The 17,677-nt window shown below is 51.3% G+C and overlaps 1 protein-coding gene across 1 annotated transcript in view; it reads left to right on the forward strand.

Moving 5' to 3' along the window:
• Positions 1–17,677, forward strand: part of clasp2 (cytoplasmic linker associated protein 2) — a 33,641-nt gene that overhangs the window by 12,084 nt on the left and 3,880 nt on the right. Inside the window, 33 exon segments of the mRNA XM_068746863.1 lie at positions 2,749–2,901; positions 3,896–3,969; positions 4,072–4,164; positions 4,248–4,393; positions 4,738–4,873; positions 4,976–5,046; positions 5,117–5,176; positions 5,290–5,367; positions 5,454–5,621; positions 6,070–6,110; positions 6,429–6,581; positions 7,060–7,083; positions 8,022–8,123; positions 8,319–8,345; positions 9,088–9,114; positions 10,052–10,225; positions 10,468–10,512; positions 11,761–11,868; positions 12,146–12,208; positions 12,748–12,854; positions 12,989–13,012; positions 13,165–13,320; positions 13,404–13,495; positions 13,595–13,658; positions 14,297–14,356; positions 14,608–14,610; positions 14,968–14,994; positions 14,996–15,132; positions 15,339–15,417; positions 16,740–16,883; positions 16,964–17,107; positions 17,207–17,313; positions 17,406–17,547. Of these exon segments, the coding sequence (XP_068602964.1) occupies positions 2,749–2,901; positions 3,896–3,969; positions 4,072–4,164; positions 4,248–4,393; positions 4,738–4,873; positions 4,976–5,046; positions 5,117–5,176; positions 5,290–5,367; positions 5,454–5,621; positions 6,070–6,110; positions 6,429–6,581; positions 7,060–7,083; positions 8,022–8,123; positions 8,319–8,345; positions 9,088–9,114; positions 10,052–10,225; positions 10,468–10,512; positions 11,761–11,868; positions 12,146–12,208; positions 12,748–12,854; positions 12,989–13,012; positions 13,165–13,320; positions 13,404–13,495; positions 13,595–13,658; positions 14,297–14,356; positions 14,608–14,610; positions 14,968–14,994; positions 14,996–15,132; positions 15,339–15,417; positions 16,740–16,883; positions 16,964–17,107; positions 17,207–17,313; positions 17,406–17,547 (3,029 nt within the window).

Raw genomic sequence — 17,677 nt, forward strand, 5'->3', positions numbered from 1 at the left:
CCCCATGAATGACGGCAATGTTACGTTTTGTTTTTTTTTGCCTTTTTAATCTGGTTGTGAATGATGGAACCAAAACGAAGGCTTGTCAGCGTACGGCTTTGGATTGAGAGCATCTTAAATTCACTGCACTTTGACCCCTCTGGCTCACATGTGTTGCTCTGGGTGTGTGTCTGCATGTGTGACGTAAACATTTAAACATAGTTAGATGGCGATGGTTAGGTACTTTATTGATCCGGAGGGACATTTAGGTATCCAGTAGCATATCCAATAAATGTACGCATACCAAACCCAAACGTCAGAGAATAAAATAATTTCCCCTGAGAAATCTATGAAAATTGGGTTAAAACAAACACAAACCCATCCTGAGCAGAGCTAATCATCTTAATTAAACTTAAACGAAGCAGGGGGGGGGGGGGGGGCATTTCGTGCTGACCATCAGTAGCAGCTTTCACTGCTTCTTCGTGACGGGACTGACACAAACAAGCACAATCTCTCTCCCTCTCTCTCTCTCTCTCCCTCTCTCACACACACACACACACGCTCATTCTGCTCCGGTGCATCTCCAGCACTGCAAAGGAAGCCATGACCCCATTTCCAGACTAGGCCGGTTGCCATGGCAAGGCTTTACGCTGACTATTATGGTATCCCTCTCCCAGGCTTGGGATTGGGACCCAAATCATATCTGTGTGTGTCTTCGTTTAGGGAGCTCTTCTTCCCTGAACTGTTCTCTCCAATGAGAGAATCGGGCCTTTTCTGTGTCATTTCTGAGCACTTGTTCTTTTTGTGAGCGGCTTTGAAACAGTCAGTGCTGCCGCCTTGTGGCCACAACTCAACATGTTGGCAGTTCACAGATCAGATTCTGTGCCGCGAGGATCATATCTGTATGTTTGAGTCCTTTCTCTTTGGATGGAGACACAGAAGCCAGATAGCAATGTAATTAATTAGAACATGTTTGTTTTTGTTTTTTTACTTGCAAAAAGTCTTAGACCGTTACCACATGCGTTTTAGATGCCGCTGTGGCGTATTTTGCCTCTTCTGAAATGGAGGCAGGAGCAGATCTCGGCCTCGAGTTTCCATGGCAACACTGCTTGGTATATAGTTGAGCAGATACCTCGTCATGTGCGTGTGGGTGTGTATTGCTGCGTTCGTATGTGGTTAGGCTTGTTATTTACATCGTTTGGCACATTATTTGGCATTATGGTTTATCTCTGGGAGCTGCTGGAGAAACCGGATTCTACCTTTATTTAACAAACACAGCGAGTGAAGAACAGATCCGACTGTTGATGAGATCAAACGGGAGAAACGTTACAGTGAAAGTGGACATGCATGCCCCCCCCCCCCCCCCCCTCCCCTCCTGTTTACTGCTTTGTTAATGTGAGAGCCTGGCCTACACAGGTCACCATGGCAACACCATGTGCTGTCTTCTCTCTGAGGGATCCCCTCCCTTCGACACATACTCCCAGCCACCTCTCCTTCTCTGTGGCATCTTGGCTTTCGGCCTCAGTCATGTACTCCGGTGGGTTCAAGAGAAGAATGTCATGCTAATAAGGATGCTAATCAACGCTAAAGCCCTGACTGAGCATTGTTAATGCAGCCGTGGGCTTGGTTAGGAAGCCATGGCAACCACTAGACTGTCATCATTACGTCAGCCTTACGACCGCTGAAATTTTAGAAGAGAATTATCTGATAATTGACAGAAACCCTCTTAGTATTCCTCGAGTGTCCATCTGTGTGTGTGTGTGTGTGTGTGTCCCTTTCTCTCCCGTTACGCACACACACAGATTTTGAGTCCTGCCTCTGTACTGGCTGCAAGGCGATGATGTCACCTCTCATCTGATTGGCTGTAAGGCTGCTGAGGGAAGGTGGAGAGATGCCGAGAGAGAGAGAGACAGTGAGGGAGGGATAAAATATGCATAGAGGAAGAGTGAAAGGAAACGCCGGCACGCTTATGGGTGGAGGTTTTTTTTTCCAGACGGCGGTATGAGGTGTGTGTGTGTGTGTAGCTGTAGCCCTGTCATGATGTGTGTGTGAGGTGTGTGTGTGTGTGTGTGTGTCTCGGGGTGTACGGCCTGGAGAAGAGGAGGGGACCCTCCGATACCACGCCCTCTCAGGAGCATGAGGCGTCTTATCTGCCAGCGGATCTGTGACTGTGAGTGCAGGGGCGGACGTGGTTGTGTTGTTGTGCGTCGCTGATCGGACGCATGTCGAGCGTTGTTGGACTCTGCAGTTACTGTGAACACACACACACACACACGCACGCGGGCATCTGTCAGTTGATTTTGTGTGTCGGTAACTCGATTTCAAGGCGTAGGGTGGTGGCTTTGATGCGTTTCCTCCACGGCTGGTTGTCGGAGCAAACGGAGCACAAATGCATTCCTCTGCTGACCGGTTTGTGTGTGTTTCTGTGTGCGTGTGTGTGTGTGTGTGTGTGTCCTCAAATACTTCCGTTCACGAGTGCTTCTGCTGGGTCGACGCGCGTTTAAAACGCTGCAGCATTTGTTACAAGTGTCTCGTGTTTCAACTCTCGTGTCTCCGCCAGCCTGCAGATGGAGGGTTGTGTGATGCAGGGGTCGCGCCAAAAGGCCCGTGTTCAAACCGTATCCGTCTGTTAGAGCAGGCTTTCATCTTTGCAAATGAATGAAATGTTTGTCACAGGTGTTTTTAGGCTGCTCAGTAGCCAGTTTATGATGATGGCGATCTTTGTTAAAGGTGGTAACACTAACACCCGCTCCGGACCTCTCCTACCAGATCGTAGTTTCGAGGATGACGATAGCGTGGATGGAAATCGTTCTTCAGCCCAGGCTGCCTTCAAGGTCCCAAAACCTGTGAGGAAGCCTGCAGAGTCCTCTGCTGCACGCAGGCCCAGCGCAACCAGTGGCAAGCTAGGTACGAAACCGTCCTGTTCTTCATTCATGGCATGTGGACTGATGTCAGGTTCTCCAGTGAGCTACAGAGTGCGACTCTTGCAGTTTATACCAAAGGGCCCAAAGAGCTCAATGCTAAATGGCATCATTATCAACCAACCAAGTATTTTGGGAGGCGTTTTCAACTTGGATCATCTATTAGAATAGTCGGAGAAGACTATTCAAAGAGGCAGAAGGACGAAGGACTTCAGTAAGAAGACTCTGTCCACAGTGACACACTTCCTCGTTTCCTCTTTAGAAATCTGAGACTTCACTCTCAGAGAGCCCCCTCCTGCCACCCCCCCCCCCGTCTGATCCTCCTCCCGCTGTAGATGGCTAGACTGTTGTTTGCTCAAGCTCAACGTAGATTGATTTGTCCGTTCTCTCTCTCTCTGTTGGAAGACGCCGCCTTCCATCGACTATGCAGCTAATTTCCTGCTGCCCAGAGACGTGGTTGTGCCAGCAATGTTCCAGGCACAGTACATGCATCTGCACATGCAGAGTGTTTAGTCCTCTGGAACACAGGAATGCCCCCCGCCCCCGCCCCCATGTCTCTTCAATTATTAAAGTCTCATTGATTGTCAAGCAGCCATTCATTCAGCTCTAAATGTTTGATCCGTCCCGTAGATTCGAGATTCTAACAAATGTGAAGCCCTTCTTGCCATTCTGCGCTTCGTTTCATCTTTCGGGGGTTACTTCCTCGGCTTTATCAGGCCAGTCTCTCTGACGGTGGCGGTGGGAGGGGCCCACTGGTCCCTCATTTGCGTTTAGATGACAAGACTGCCCACGCGCTCCAGCATTCATTGGCAGACGGCAACGGTTCGCACAGAAGACGGATATTTTAATGCTGCCAATGAAGAAGAGTCGAGAGGATGAATAAAGCCTAATCTGAAATAATAAGTGTGTGTTGCTCACATTCACATGTGACAGATGCTACGCCCCTCCGGTCATCATCATCATCACCAAAACTCTCCTTTTGATCTGTGTTCAAGCATCCAAGGAAAGCGCCGGGGCGATTGATGAAGAGGACTTCACGAAAGGGTTCACAGACGTCCCTACTGTCCAGGTACGCGCCGCGCGGGAGGAGACGTGCAGGACGGCTCACCCATTCAGGAACGGATTTCCAGGTCGGACTGAGACCTTCTTCTTCTTCTCCTTTTCAACGCAGATCTACTCGTCGAGGGATCTCGAGGAGAACCTCAATAAGATTCGTGAAATCTGTTCCGACGACAAACACGACTGGGACCAGAGAGCCGTCGCCGTCAGTCAAATATCCCTCAACACTTTGCCTCTACACTCGTTTCCATGTGCGTAAGATTTATTTTTCTCCTTCTTCTTCTGCAGCTAAAGAAGATCCGCTCGCTGTTGGTGGCGGGCGCGCCCGGCTACGACTGTTTCTACCAGCACCTGCGGCTCCTCGACGGCGCTTTCAAATTGTCCGCTAAAGACCTGCGGTCACAAGTTGTCCGCGAGGCATGCATCACTGTGGCGTGAGTGTTGCTTCCGAGATATCTTCCGTCGGCGGAGCGGCGCGCTAGCAAGGACAAAACTGATGTCCTGTCGATTCGCTCGACGTCGTTCGCGCGGGTTGGCTTGATCGGATCACGGGGACTTGGCCGGCGGAGCGTGAAAGGCAGACGAAGAACGCTGTCGAATACAAGAAACCGTTATTAGCCTGTCCGAGCAGCACATCGGCTGCAGCCCACGGAAAACAAAACGTCGTGCTCTTATTCTGCGCCGTTGTTTCCCTACTGTCGCCTTTAATTTTCTTAAATTGTATTCTGTAGTTAAAACACACTTTTGGAATAGATGCTAATCGCACGTATCCTTCCAGCCACCTCTCCACGGTGCTGGGGAATAAATTTGACCACGGAGCCGAGGCCATCGTTCCCGTCCTGTTCAACCTCATCCCCAACTGTGCCAAAATCATGGCCACGTCTGGCGTGTTGGCGATCCGCATCATCATACGGGTGAGTTTCGCAAAGAAAAAAAACGCGCACGAATGGGGAACGTTGACTGTCTCCGATTCTTTGTTTTGTGACGATCGGGGACGCTCGTTCTTGATTCTACAGCACACCCACGTCCCCAGACTCATCCCTCTGATCACCAGTAACTGCACGTCCAAGTCCGTGGCCGTCAGAAGGTACGATTAACAAATCCTCGATGGACGTGTTCAGTGTTTTCTGGATTAAGAATGATAAAAATGTGTCTAGGCGCTGTTACGATTTCTTGGACCTTCTACTGCAAGAATGGCAAACGCACTCTCTAGAGAGGTAAGGATTGACGTCGACATGGTGCGGAACCCGCCTATAAAAAACAATCTGTTTTGCAAAGCATAGAGGGATGGATGGATGAACCCTGTCCCCCTGCCTGTTGACTCTTCCAGGCACACAGCGGTGCTGGTCGAAAGCATCAAGAAGGGAATTCGCGACGCAGACTCTGAGGCCAGAGTGGAGGCCCGCAAGTAAGGCATAATCCGGTGTGTTATCTCACCGCCTTCCATTTCCGGTTTGGTCTCACCCCCCCCCCTCGCCCCACCATCTCCCTCAGGACTTACTGGGGTCTGAGGAACCACTTTCCAAGCGAGGCCGATGCTCTCTACAACTCCTTGGAGCCGTCGTACCAAAAGACTCTTCAGTCCTGCCTGAAGAGCTCTGGAAGCGTGGCCTCGCTTCCCCAGAGTGACCGCTCGTCATCCTCCTCTCAAGAAAGCCTCAAGTAAATCACCTCCTAGCACTGGAGATGCGTCGCAGCTTCATTTGAAGTCGTTTTGGCAGATGCACTTCTGAGAGAAGTTTTTAAAAGGTCCTTATGTGATTGATGTGAATCAGATTCTGCTTTAAAGCTACAGTCGTTCCGAGAATCATATCTTCATGAAAGTGATAGGGATGCACCTCGCTGTCTCTTATTTACGGAATTTGACTGCTATCCTTCATTTGTTCTTAGTGTATTTGTATTACTGCCACCTGCTGGCAGTCGTGCTGCATTACCACCAGGCTCCAGTACAAAAGATGGAAAAAATATTCTTCGTGACAAAACGGTTAAACTTCAGCTCAGAGAAAAAAAAACCATTTGTTTTTTTGTTTGCATCTCTGCGGTGCCTCGCACCCGGGGGTTCGTTGATTGTGTTTCGTTGTGAACTGACCTCCTTCTCTTCTTCTGTCAGTCGCCCCCTGACATCTAAATGGTCTGCAGGTCCGGGTCGAGGTGAGACGCGCACAGAAAACAAACACACAATGGCCTGCGAACGATCACACCATTACAAGGCCATTTCCCATCGACCTCATTTACATCGGCCTGTGTCCAGCCCCTCACAGTCACTTCCTGTTATTTTTCCTGTTGATATGCACATGTACAAACACACATACACGCGTGTGTGTGTGTGTGTGTGTGTACGTTTCTGTATGGTGTCAGTATTGTTGTGACGTGTGGTACCTGCATGTTTCTTTGATGTTTAAATTCCCCTCATTTCATCCCATTCCTTCTCCTATGCATCCCCCCCCCCCCCCTCCCTTGTCCAATCAGTCCCTGCGGGTACAAAAAGCAGGGTATCGCCGACCTCCCTGCAGCGTTCCCGTAGCGACGTGGATGTAAACGCAGCAGCGGTGGCTAAACACCGGAATGTCGGGAAGACCAGGGCGGCTGGGCGGCTGCCCCCTGGCTCCTACGCCTCACTGGGTAAGCCCCCCCCCCCCCTCCCCGACAGTCAGTCAGGCAGAGATGGACGTCCCATCTGAGGAGGTAGCTCGAATGGACGAATGGACAAGTGTTGGTCTGACATTGCGTATCTCCTGCTGCTTGCTCACTGCCCTTAAATGCACCCCGTGTGTGTTTCCATACAGACATTCTAGGTGCATGCGGACGAGCGTTGTCCTGTGTATTGGGGGGGGGGGGGGGGGTTCAGTATTGGCCTCTCCGCCTGCATGCTCCTTGGCTCCAGATGTTCTGAGATTAATATACACTCTGCTCCTCTCCGGGCTTGTCTTTTCTGTCCATTCTCTCCTCCTGTTCATTATTTTGTTTCCTTGTTACCGACTCCTCTTCCCTCTCTTGTGCCCCCCCCCCCCCCCCCCCCCTCCTTTCAAACCATTTATTCTCTGCAACAAATTGAATCAATCCTTTCCCTTCATTTCTTCCACTCTCTCTGCTACTTAAGATGATGCCTCTGATAAAACGGATGGTAAGATCATCTCACTACGTTTCCCAGCTGCAGCCTCCTCATGCTTTTTTTTTTCCTTCTCTTCTTTTCCCTCACTTTATTCTGCTATATTGCTCCCTTGATTTGCAGCGTGTGGCCACAGTGCCCCCTGCTGTCTGCCTTCTGTTCAGCCTCCATGTATCACTGGCATCGCTAATAAATGTATAAATCATCTGCTTCACTACAGTTATTATTATTTTTTTTTTAATGATCTAACATCAACAGCTGCATGAAACTCGCATAACTTGTGCTATTGTGCACAATTCGCCTTGTTTACAACCTGCTCCTTTGTGTGTGTGTGTATGTAGTCAGGAAAACAAATTCAAGCCTCGAGATCCAGTTTTTCTGCAGAAGGACCACCATTATTATAATTCTAGTACCTCAGTTTCAGTTACTGCAGAGCTAAAATACTCGTGAAGAATTTGTAGGTATCTGGCATCCGTTTAAGTTTAAGTAAAGCTTAACAGGAGGGTCAGTTTATCTCTCCTGGCAAATGGCATGCTTATAAAATATATACTTTTAAAAAATATAAATTAGGATTTCAGCTGGTTAGAAAATGGTTAGCAGGAGCTAGCGTAGCACAGCCAGTGCTTCCGTTGAGGCGGTCTGCAGAGGGTTGCATCAGGAATGGCATCTGGCGTAAAAAGGAATTACCAAAATTGAACATGCAAATCACTTTACATAAGAAGAGGCGATGGAAGACTGTAGGTTTGAGAGTAGGGACAAGTCGTTTAATAACGGAGGAGATGGAAAGAGGGGTCAGGTTTCACGTTGCTTCATGGCATTCATTGAGACCGAAGCGTCCCCGGTTTCAGCGTCTCTGGTGTTTCTGATGTTTCAGGTCCGGTATGTCTTTAGCTGGACGGGATTTGAGGTGTTTTTTTGTGAGCGCTCACTGTCATCCATCCTTTCAACCCCAGGTCACGCCCGTACCAAGCAGCCCTTATCCGCCGCCGGCAGCGTCTCCAGCCAGGTGGACTCGCGCGGCCGCAGCCGCACCAAGACGGTCTCCCAATCGCAACGTAAGCAGCGCTCTGTCCCCCCCCCCCCCCCCCCCAGAAACCTGGAGGCATGGCCTGAAACCCAGAAACGTGGATTTTGATGTCTTGCAGAGCAGCAGAAATACTGTGTGTGTGTGTTTAGTTGTTATGGAGTTGAAACGCTTGTTGCCTCCACGGTGACGATAAGCTCCATTTTGAATATTTCTGTGCCTTCAGGTTCCGAAGAATCCGATTGCACACCAGGTATTCCGTCTGTATGTTCATCTGTGGGAGCGGCGGCCATGTTGCCTCCTTCATTCCGATCAGTGTTCCTTTTAAAGGGGTGTGTGTGTGTGTGTGTGTGTGCGTGTGTGTGTGTGTGGCACCGCGTTTCACTCTGCATGCCGAGCGTCAGCGCTGAGGATTATTGCCGACGCTGTTGTAGCCCGGCTCCGGCTGTCATTTAGGCTTTTGGGAGACGCTCTTCAATCAAAGTCGATTTGATTTGACCTGCAGACTGCTGCACCAATCAGAATCGGACATGAAGAGATAAACAAACAAATGACATGGCAGCTGATCAGAGGCTTTGGAAGGTGTGTGTGTGTGTGTGTGTGTGTGTGTGTTTCTGTTTCAGGTGGTTTACTTTAAAGGCTTTTTCTTTTTCTTTCTGTGAAACAGGCTTCTCATCCTACATGTGCCAGCTATCCCAACATGCACTGCTTTTTCTCGGCATCACCTGCGGTTGGGGGTGTGTGTGTGTGTGTGTGTGTGTGTGCGTGTGTGTGTGTGTGTGTGTGTGTCGTAGCGGCACATTATCAACGTGTGTTCTCTTTAATAAATGGATGGGCTCTCTCAGACTGCTTCAGCTTCGCCTTCATTCGGGGGGGGTGCGCTTCCATCGTCCTTCGGGCTCCGCCTCTTCTGTTCCTTTCACTGATGCTCGTAATTCATCTGGTTTTTTTGATCTGCTTCCCCTTCCTTCCGTCCAATGGGCTTAATGGCTCAGGATCTCAGTCTGCTACCCCCGTCGGTGGTAAGATTACAACGCTACTACTTGTTACTCGCTCTCTTTACTGCCTCTCCTCTGTTGCCCTGGTTTCCCCTTTTCTTCTCATGCACCCAGAAACGGCACTTCATGCTCACTCCCACTCTGGCTGAGGCATGCTGGGAATTGTAGTTGCAGACTATAACCATAGCTTCTCCATGATCACTGCTTTGGGGGGGGGGGGGGGCGTTGTGTTTCTGCACCCTTACTTGTGCCTGGATGTGGACTATGGATTCAGGAGACTTTTGACCCCCCCCCCCCCCCCCCAGCCACAAACACAGTTATGATTGGAAATAGGAATGGCTTCCATCCTTCCGCCCCTCCCTCAGTTTTTAGAGCACAACTTAGTGTGGCACGTTTGCTCTGTGGGGGGGTTAGTTTTTTATTGTTGGGATTCCATTTAAGGATTTTCCAGAAACAAAAAATTCATTCCAACATCTGTCGTGCACCAGAAAAGAAATACTATGTCGACTTTCCCCTTCTGTGTAGATTCATGTTCGTGTTGGTGTGCTTGTGTTTGTTTGTGTGTGTGTGTGTGTGTGTGTGTGTGTGTGTGTGTGTGGAGTCGGTGGTGTTTCTGTGTGTTAGTAGTGTTGTGTGACTCTCTTGGTTCGCTGTGTTTTGAGATTGTTCCCCAACCTCTGTTGGCAGATCAACTCCTCCTGATAGTGATAGTGATAGAAGCACCATTAAAGTGAATTGAGTAAAAGATTAAACCTACTTTTGGGAACTAGTGCCATCCAGTGGAAGGGCTGAGGCAATGCTGTCAATTTAGGATTGCGCTCCTCACGTTTGCGCCGCGTTTTGCCCGCCTTCCTCTCCTGTTTTCTCGCCTCTCGATTCCAGACGAAGGCTCTGACTTCCTCCTCCTCTATTTTTGTCGTCTTCTCTCTCTCTCTCTCTCTCTCTCTCTGCGTCTCTGAAGCTGGCAGTCGGAGTGGATCTCCCGGTCGCGTTCTGACGAGTACGACTCTGAGCACCATGAGCTCGGGGGCCCACAGGGTGCTGGCGGGGGCCGGCGGCAACGGGCAGAGGCGCAGCCGCATCCCCCGCAGTCAGGGCTGCTCCAGAGACTCCTCCCCCACCCGCCTGTCTGTCGGTACGGAAACGACTCCATCGTTTAAGATAAGGAACGTGATTCGTGACCTCGCGGGAAGGTCAAAATGGCTGGTGCTCCCCGCACAGAGCCGGATCAATGTCATGTTGATTTAAATGTGTGCTTTGAACCCGTCCGCCTTTTGGCTCTCGACTCAACTTTTCTTCCCTTCCTCTTCCCGCTCTTCTCCTCGGTGCCTCCTCCTGTGCTCCTTCCCTTCCTCCCCTGCTGCGTCTCTCCTCCAGCTCCTTCCAGCATTAGTTCCATCTATAACGGAGCGTCCAGAGGAGGTAAGGGCCCGACCTCAACCCAAGTAATCCTGCTTACCCCCCCCCCCCCCCACCACCACCTCCTTACCTCCATCTGTCTATTCTCATATTGAAATCATCCCTTGTTCTTTATCCCCCCCATCCATCACTACAAATCTCACAACCCCCCCCCCCCCCCCTCCGCCTTCCCGATCCCCCCCCATCACAGAGCCCGACCCCCTCTCACCCGTGTCTGACTTCATGGCTGCGTTCCATTGATGGGAATCCATCATCAAGCTCCTCTCTCGCTCTCTCTCTCTTTATTAACCTGTCGCATTGGCTGGAGAATAAACCTTCTGCCAGGCGTGTGTAACCCCCCCCCCCCCCCCCCCTTTGGTGGGCTGTGATTAATCCTGATTGGCTGGATTGATGCAGAGGCCAATGAACGGTGAAGTTGATTGCGGCGCTACTGGCTAATATTCGCTCTAGTCGCCCCCCCCCAACAATGGCTAAATTCTTTCTTCCACTGCTTCTTGTTCTGCTTGGGAGTGTGTTCGAGGGTGAGGCGCGGGGGTTCGATCGCTCGGGCGTGTCATTTAAATGTGGGTCCTGCTGTCCTGAGCTGCTTCCGGGCGCCGTCCCATCCAGCACTGCAAAGCTTCGGCGAGCAACACGAAAGCTTCTTTCAGGGCCTCATTACTAAAAAAAACAGAAAAAAAACAGAATTATTTGTTTAATATCGATCTGTTGAAGTTTATTATGATTTAAATATTTATTCCAGCTTGAATGTTATCATTTTTTTTTATAGCTGTTTATTGATTTTGACCTACAAAACTCAAATGTTCTGCTATTCAACCAAATATGAAGACGTCATGCTGGGCTGACATTTTATAGACGACGTAAAATGACTCGACATGTTTGTTATGAATAATGAAACGAATAATGCCGATAATAATAATGTTCAAACTGGTGAACAACATGGCAGACGGATCAATCGATAAGATCTGTTGTTGCATCCTCCAATCATTCTAATAATGAAAATAAGTGAGCTTTAAAAACAGGACCAGCAGGCCTACGTCTCTCTTGTTTTGTCTCTTTTTTTCTCATTCATGTCTTCATCTTTGTGCCTCTTCCTCCTCCTCCTCCTCTTATTTGTCACTGTTCACGTCCTCCTCCTTCGTGGTCTTACTCTCTCGTCTCTTCTTTCCACCGGTTCTCCCCCCCCCCCCCCCCCCGGTTTCCTTTACCTCTGCCGCGCTGCTGCGTTGTTGCCTGGGTGTGTGGCGTTAGCTCGGGGAAGTCGTATCCCTCGTCCCAGTATGAGTCAGGGCTGCAGCAGGGAGGCCAGCAGGGAGAGCAGCCGGGACACCAGCCCCGTACGCTCCTTCACGCCTCTCGGTGAGTAGCAGCGGCGGAACGGGAATGCCGAGGAAACGGTCAGACGTTTAGACCAAAGACGCGCAAGACGGTTTGATTTGAAATCCGTATCTGGTTTTGAAGTTGAGGCTGATTTTTGTAACGAACTCCCTGCGGGTTTTTTCAGGCTTTCTCTTCGGTGGTTCGATCAGCCTTAGGTTGGTGTGTGTTGGTTGCACGTGTGCGAGTGTTAAACTCTCTCTGTGTGTGTGTGTGTGTGTGTGTGTGTGTGTGTGTGTTTCGGTTCGTTTGGCTGCAGCGGCGCGGAGCTACTCGCGCTCCACCGGAGCGCTCCACGCACCTGACACTTTTGGGGCTGCAGGTGAAGGCTGAGTACACCCATCCCCTCCGTACCTCACCCACCCACTGCCTTTTAATATTCCTTTTGCGCTTCTCTTTTTGTTCTTCCTCAGCATCACACATCCCCTCCTCTGTGTTGTTTCCCCTCGTCCATCAGCCTCCGTGTTTAATTGTTCTTATTTTTATTTTGCATCCCGCTCCGGGACGTCGGTCCCTTCCGGTGGAACCGCATGTTTCCGCCCGTTCAGTTTCTCCGCTGTCTGGCGACGATCCTGCCAGACGTATCTGTCCCATTTTCTTCTTCTTCATTTAGCTCTGCTCTTCCTCTACGCCGCCTTGTGCGTTTTCCTTTTATCATTCTTTCCACCCCGGTGGCTTCCTGCATTGCCGCCTAACGAGCCATCGCATCAACTTACAGGGTCGTTCGTGGAAATGTGGCGCGTCGGGCGACGAACGGATGAGGCCGGCCCATCGGAGGAGGAGGAATGAGAGACGGCGCCGCGACGCCTCTTCCCCTTCGCGCGTCCTCCCTTCTCATTCAGTCTGTCCAATTCTCCGCAGGATCCGGTTTCGGGATCAGCCAGTCCAGTCGGCTCTCCTCTTCGGTCAGCGCGATGAGGGTCCTCAACACGGGCTCGGACGTAGAGGAGGCCCTCGCCGATGCACTGGTATGAAGACACACGCGTGTACATTATCAACACTTGGGGGGGGTCAGATCATACCTCCTGGAGTGTTTGTGTGTCCATTAACCCCCCCCCCCCCCCCCCCCCTTCCTGGTTCAACCTCTGTTTACTGCTGTCAGCTGTTGGGAGACATGCGATCCAAGGTCAGCCTCTTCTCCTCCTCGCCTTTGTTTTGTATTTCTTTGTTTTAGCCGTGCTTGTTCTCCATCAGGCTCTGGGCGTGCGAGTGCATGTTTCCTCCGCCCGTGCTTGGCTTTCCAATGGTCGACCTTTCTAACGTCACGTCTGCCTGCAGAAGAAGCCCGCACGGCGACGGTACGAAAACTACAGCATGTACTCGGACGACGACGCCAACAGCGACGCGTCCAGCGCCTGTTCGGAGAGGTCCTACAGCTCCAGGAACGGGGGCGCCATCCCCACCTACATGAGGCAGACGGAGGACGTAGCGGAGGTGGGAGGCGAACACTTCCTGATATCGTCACTTCCCTTGGCGCGGGAATTAAAGCGCCCTTTTGCGCGTCTGCTTCTCGCCAGGTGTTGAACCGTTGCGCCAGCGCAAACTGGTCAGAGAGGAAGGAGGGGCTGTTGGGCCTGCAGGCGCTCCTCAAGAACCAACGCACCCTCAGGTTCGGGGCGGGGCGGGGCGGGGCCGGACCGATGTGTGTGTGTGTGTGGTTTTTTTTCCTCTGTTTTTCATCCACCCGCGTTTTGTCGTTGCCCTGCAGCCGGGTGGAGCTGAAGAGGCTGTGTGAAATCTTCACCCGGATGTTTGCGGACCCTCACAGTAAGGTATGGAGTTGCACGTCGGTGCCGTGCACTCGCCGAAGGACGCGGCCCTCGTTCACAAAGCTCATCCCCGATCGATTCATTCCTCACCCACTTTTGAGTTTTATGTTCTCCCACCATCCTTCACTGTACCGGATTCTGCCTAAATAAAGAGAGCCCTCCCACGTTCACGTTCAGCCACGTTTTAAGTCACGGATACTCTTCTAAATATGTTTAGAGATCCAGGGATAAGTGTGTGGGACACACACACACACACACACATTCACACGTAAACACATTCACACGTAAACACAGGCATGCGGCGTGTGTGGACGGACTGTTGTCTAACGGCATGCCACGCCCGAGTCTGCCGTCCTCTCTGGGATTGCTCTGTCACTTATGCCAATGCCCTGTCTGTGCTCGCCGCGTTAACCGACACTCTCTCTCTCCCTCTCTCTCTCTCTCTCTGCAATCTGAGGCAACGACACTGACGGCACACACACACACACACACTAACCAGCTACGGCTCACCCTCTCTAACCCTGCCACTCTTCTCTGGCCGTTGTATTTCTTTGCCTCACACATGACGTAAGGTGTGTGAGAGGCCCCCCCCCAGCCCGCCTTCTGTCTCGTTTGACGTTTGACGATTTGATGAATTTCAGCGAGACTCCGGCAGGGTGTACGGCACAGCAGAATCCGGTATAAGCTCAGCCTCCTTCAAGGTACTGCATCTCTCACCATGGATCCTTTCTTCCCCTCATCCCATTCCCACTTTTCATCCCCCGTGTGTTTTTTATTTCCCTTCAATGTCTCGGCTCTATCGTTCTTACGGCTCTGTTTATTTATTTATTTGCAAACGTTGGATTGCGAGTTTTGTGAGCGGTTTGTCGTCGCCCCCCCCCCCCCCCCCCCATGATGCTAACGGATGTGTTTCTCTCTCTCTCCCCCGAATACCACCTGGAACTCTCTGTAGAGAGTAAGTTTGGCCAACCTGTGCTGCTACATTTCTGTTTGGTTGAACAGCTGCTTCATTAACCCAAATGGGATAGCCAGTTACCAGGGCAACAACACGATCACTCCACTAACCCAGCTCACCGTGTCGCTGTAACTCCGCTGCCTTGCTCAATTCAATCACTGACATTTAGAGATGGTCGCCACACGCAGTCTGATTGGTGTCATGCCTTCTAATATTTTTTAATCCTTGTGGGGGGGTGATCTGAGGGGTTAACTGTTGGCTAACTTCACTGCGTTGGGGATCCTAACCTGCACGCATGCATGCACGGAGCGTGAGCGGCTGGGATCACTCCGTGACTCGGCTCCGTCTGTGTTTCAGGTGTTCAGCATGTTCCTGGAGACCCTGGGTCGATTTCATCCAGGTCCACAAGGAGGACCTGCAGGACTGGCTGTTCGTCCTGCTCACGCAGCTGCTGAAGAAGATGGGCGCCGACCTGCTGGGCTCCGTGCAGTCCAAAGTGCAGCGAGCGCTGGATGTCACGCGGTTGGTGTCGCGCATCAGGGCGCGGCGGTTCGCTTAATGCATGAGCGATTATATATAGAAATGATATCTGAGCGATGTGCTGATGGTTGTTTTTGGAGGAGAATGGATGACGGCACCGACTGTTTAACCTCTGACCTTTGTGATCCATCGCTGCGCAGCCTGTTGATGAATTTACGTTTAATCCTGATTTATCGTTTCTCTAACAGGGAGTCTTTCCCCAATGACCTCCAGTTCACGATTCTCATGCGGTTCACTGTGGACCAGACGCAGACGCCTAACCTCAAGGTGTGTGTGTGTGTGTGTGTGTGAGAGAGAGAGAGACAGAGAGAGAGCGAGTAAGATGGATGTTAAGGCTGGAGATGGCTAAAACATGAACTCGCGTCTACCCATCCTGGTGCTGCTTCCTAAAACCCTGAATCTTGGGGCTGTGATTGGATGGCGATTTCCCCCCCCCCCCCCCCCCCCCATTTGCTTTCTTGTCCACCAGCTCTATCATCTCATACTACCCCCCCCCCCCCACTATATCTCTCACCATTGTCCCCGTCCCCTCTACCTCCTTTTCCTTCAAGTAACTTTTCGGATTCCTTTCACTCTGCATTCCGACCCGGCATGGGACCCATCGCCCCTTTTCGTCGTCTTAAAGGCATTGTGGTCCGACAGAGTGGAACGCGGACCATCTTTTCACTGAGGATTCTTTTTCAATACTTTGGAACCGTTCTCACGTTCACGTTTTCCGTTCATCGTAGAATTAGTATATCACCTTGTTGGCCTAATAACGTAATGGCTTATCTTAAAATGACCTTACAGCACAGGTCACGGGCAAGGGGAGGGGCCACAGGAGAACGTTCACTGTGAGACGGCATCGTCCACCGTCACTCATGTTGCACGACGCTGAATAATCCACTAGTTTATTTATGCTAATCAGACATCGCAGCTGCCATCTTGTGCATCGTAGCATTTCCGTGTTGCCCAAGCCCGCTGAACTCCCTGCATCCGCTCCTCCTCCTCCTCCCTCTTGTGTCTCCCTCTTTTCCCTTGTTGATTGACACGGATGCTTCTCCCCCCTCTCTCTCTCTCTCTCTCTCTCTCTGAAGCCTGTTCGGAGCTCGTGTTGCGGGCGAGGCAGGGGAGGGTCCGGGGTAAAATTGTTTCCCCCCAGAGCGCGGCGTCGCGCCTGCTCTCTAGACGAGCAGGCCGCAGCCTGGAGCCGGTCCTCCCAGGTCAGTGCGCTCCGGGGGGGAGCAATTATGTGGCGCATACGATGCTGCAGAGTGATGTGGAGGAGGTTCTGGTCCAGGAGGTTCATATTTGGGAGACGGAGAGAGAGGGCAACGAGGAAAAGCCTGGAGTGGATGTTGGCATCTTTTTTTTTTATTATTATTCATTTGTTTTTAAAATGGCATGAATGAAATGCGATCTTCTCCTTCTGACCGTCATTTCATTTCCAGACCTGCGAAGGACGACAAACTGCCGCGGATGTTTTTTCATCTGTGTGACTGTAGCCGTCGGCCACCTTTTGTGTTTCTGCAGGCGAATATCGGCGGCAGCGTTTGTCCTTGTCATTAACAAACTAACGGTCTGCTTGAAATGGTCTGTTTGCCTTGCAGGTGAAAGCGGCCATTCTGAAGTATATAGAGACGCTGACTTTACAGATGGAAGCCCCAGACTTTGTGAACTCCAGCGAGACGAGGCTGGCCGTCTCGCGCATCATCACCTGGACAACGGAGCCCAAGAGCTCCGACGTCAGAAAGGTGCAGACGCCAGACATCATTTTAGCACACGGAATCATTCCGTGGGTTCACGGCGGAGAGACTAACTCTCTGTTTCTCAGGCGGCCCAGTCGGTGCTCATCTCGTTGTTCCAGCTCAACACTCCAGAGTTCACGATGCTGCTGGCAGCTCTGCCCAAAGCCTTCCAGGACGGCGCCACCAAGCTGCTCCAAAACCACCTGAAGAACACTGGCAATATCGCGCAGGTAACACACACGCACGCACACACACACACAGGCCAACCCGGTACTCCATCTTTAATTCCACTTTTTCACTTTGACTGAACGTTTTGCCTTTTTTCTCAGGCATCAATGGGCAGCCCTTTGACACGACACACCCCTCGATCTCCAGCCAGTTGGTCCAGCCCGGTCACTTCCCCCACCAACACCTCCCAGAACACCCCGTCGCCAAGGTTACAAACCAAACGCCGCGTTCTTTTTACCTGCACAGATGGGGTTTGATTTTTTCGGCTCAATGTCCCCCCTCTTCCTTGCTTGTGCGCAGCGCATTCGACTACGACACGGAGAACATGAACTCGGAGGACATCTACAGCTCGCTGAAAGGTGTCACCGAGGCGATCCAGAACTTCAGCGTCCGCAGCCAAGAGGACATGAACGACCCGGTCCAGCGGCGGGAAGGAGACGAGGTCAGTGGGGGCGGACGGGTTTGATGACGCACGTGTGCGTCATTGGTTTGATTCATCACGTGCACTTTCAAAAGCTCTGCAATCACCGGAGTTCAAAGGGACTACCTGACTAAACGCGCAACATGGTCAG

Source organism: Brachionichthys hirsutus, chromosome 13, assembly GCF_040956055.1.
Source record: "Brachionichthys hirsutus isolate HB-005 chromosome 13, CSIRO-AGI_Bhir_v1, whole genome shotgun sequence".
NCBI classification, from domain to species: domain Eukaryota; kingdom Metazoa; phylum Chordata; class Actinopteri; order Lophiiformes; family Brachionichthyidae; genus Brachionichthys; species Brachionichthys hirsutus.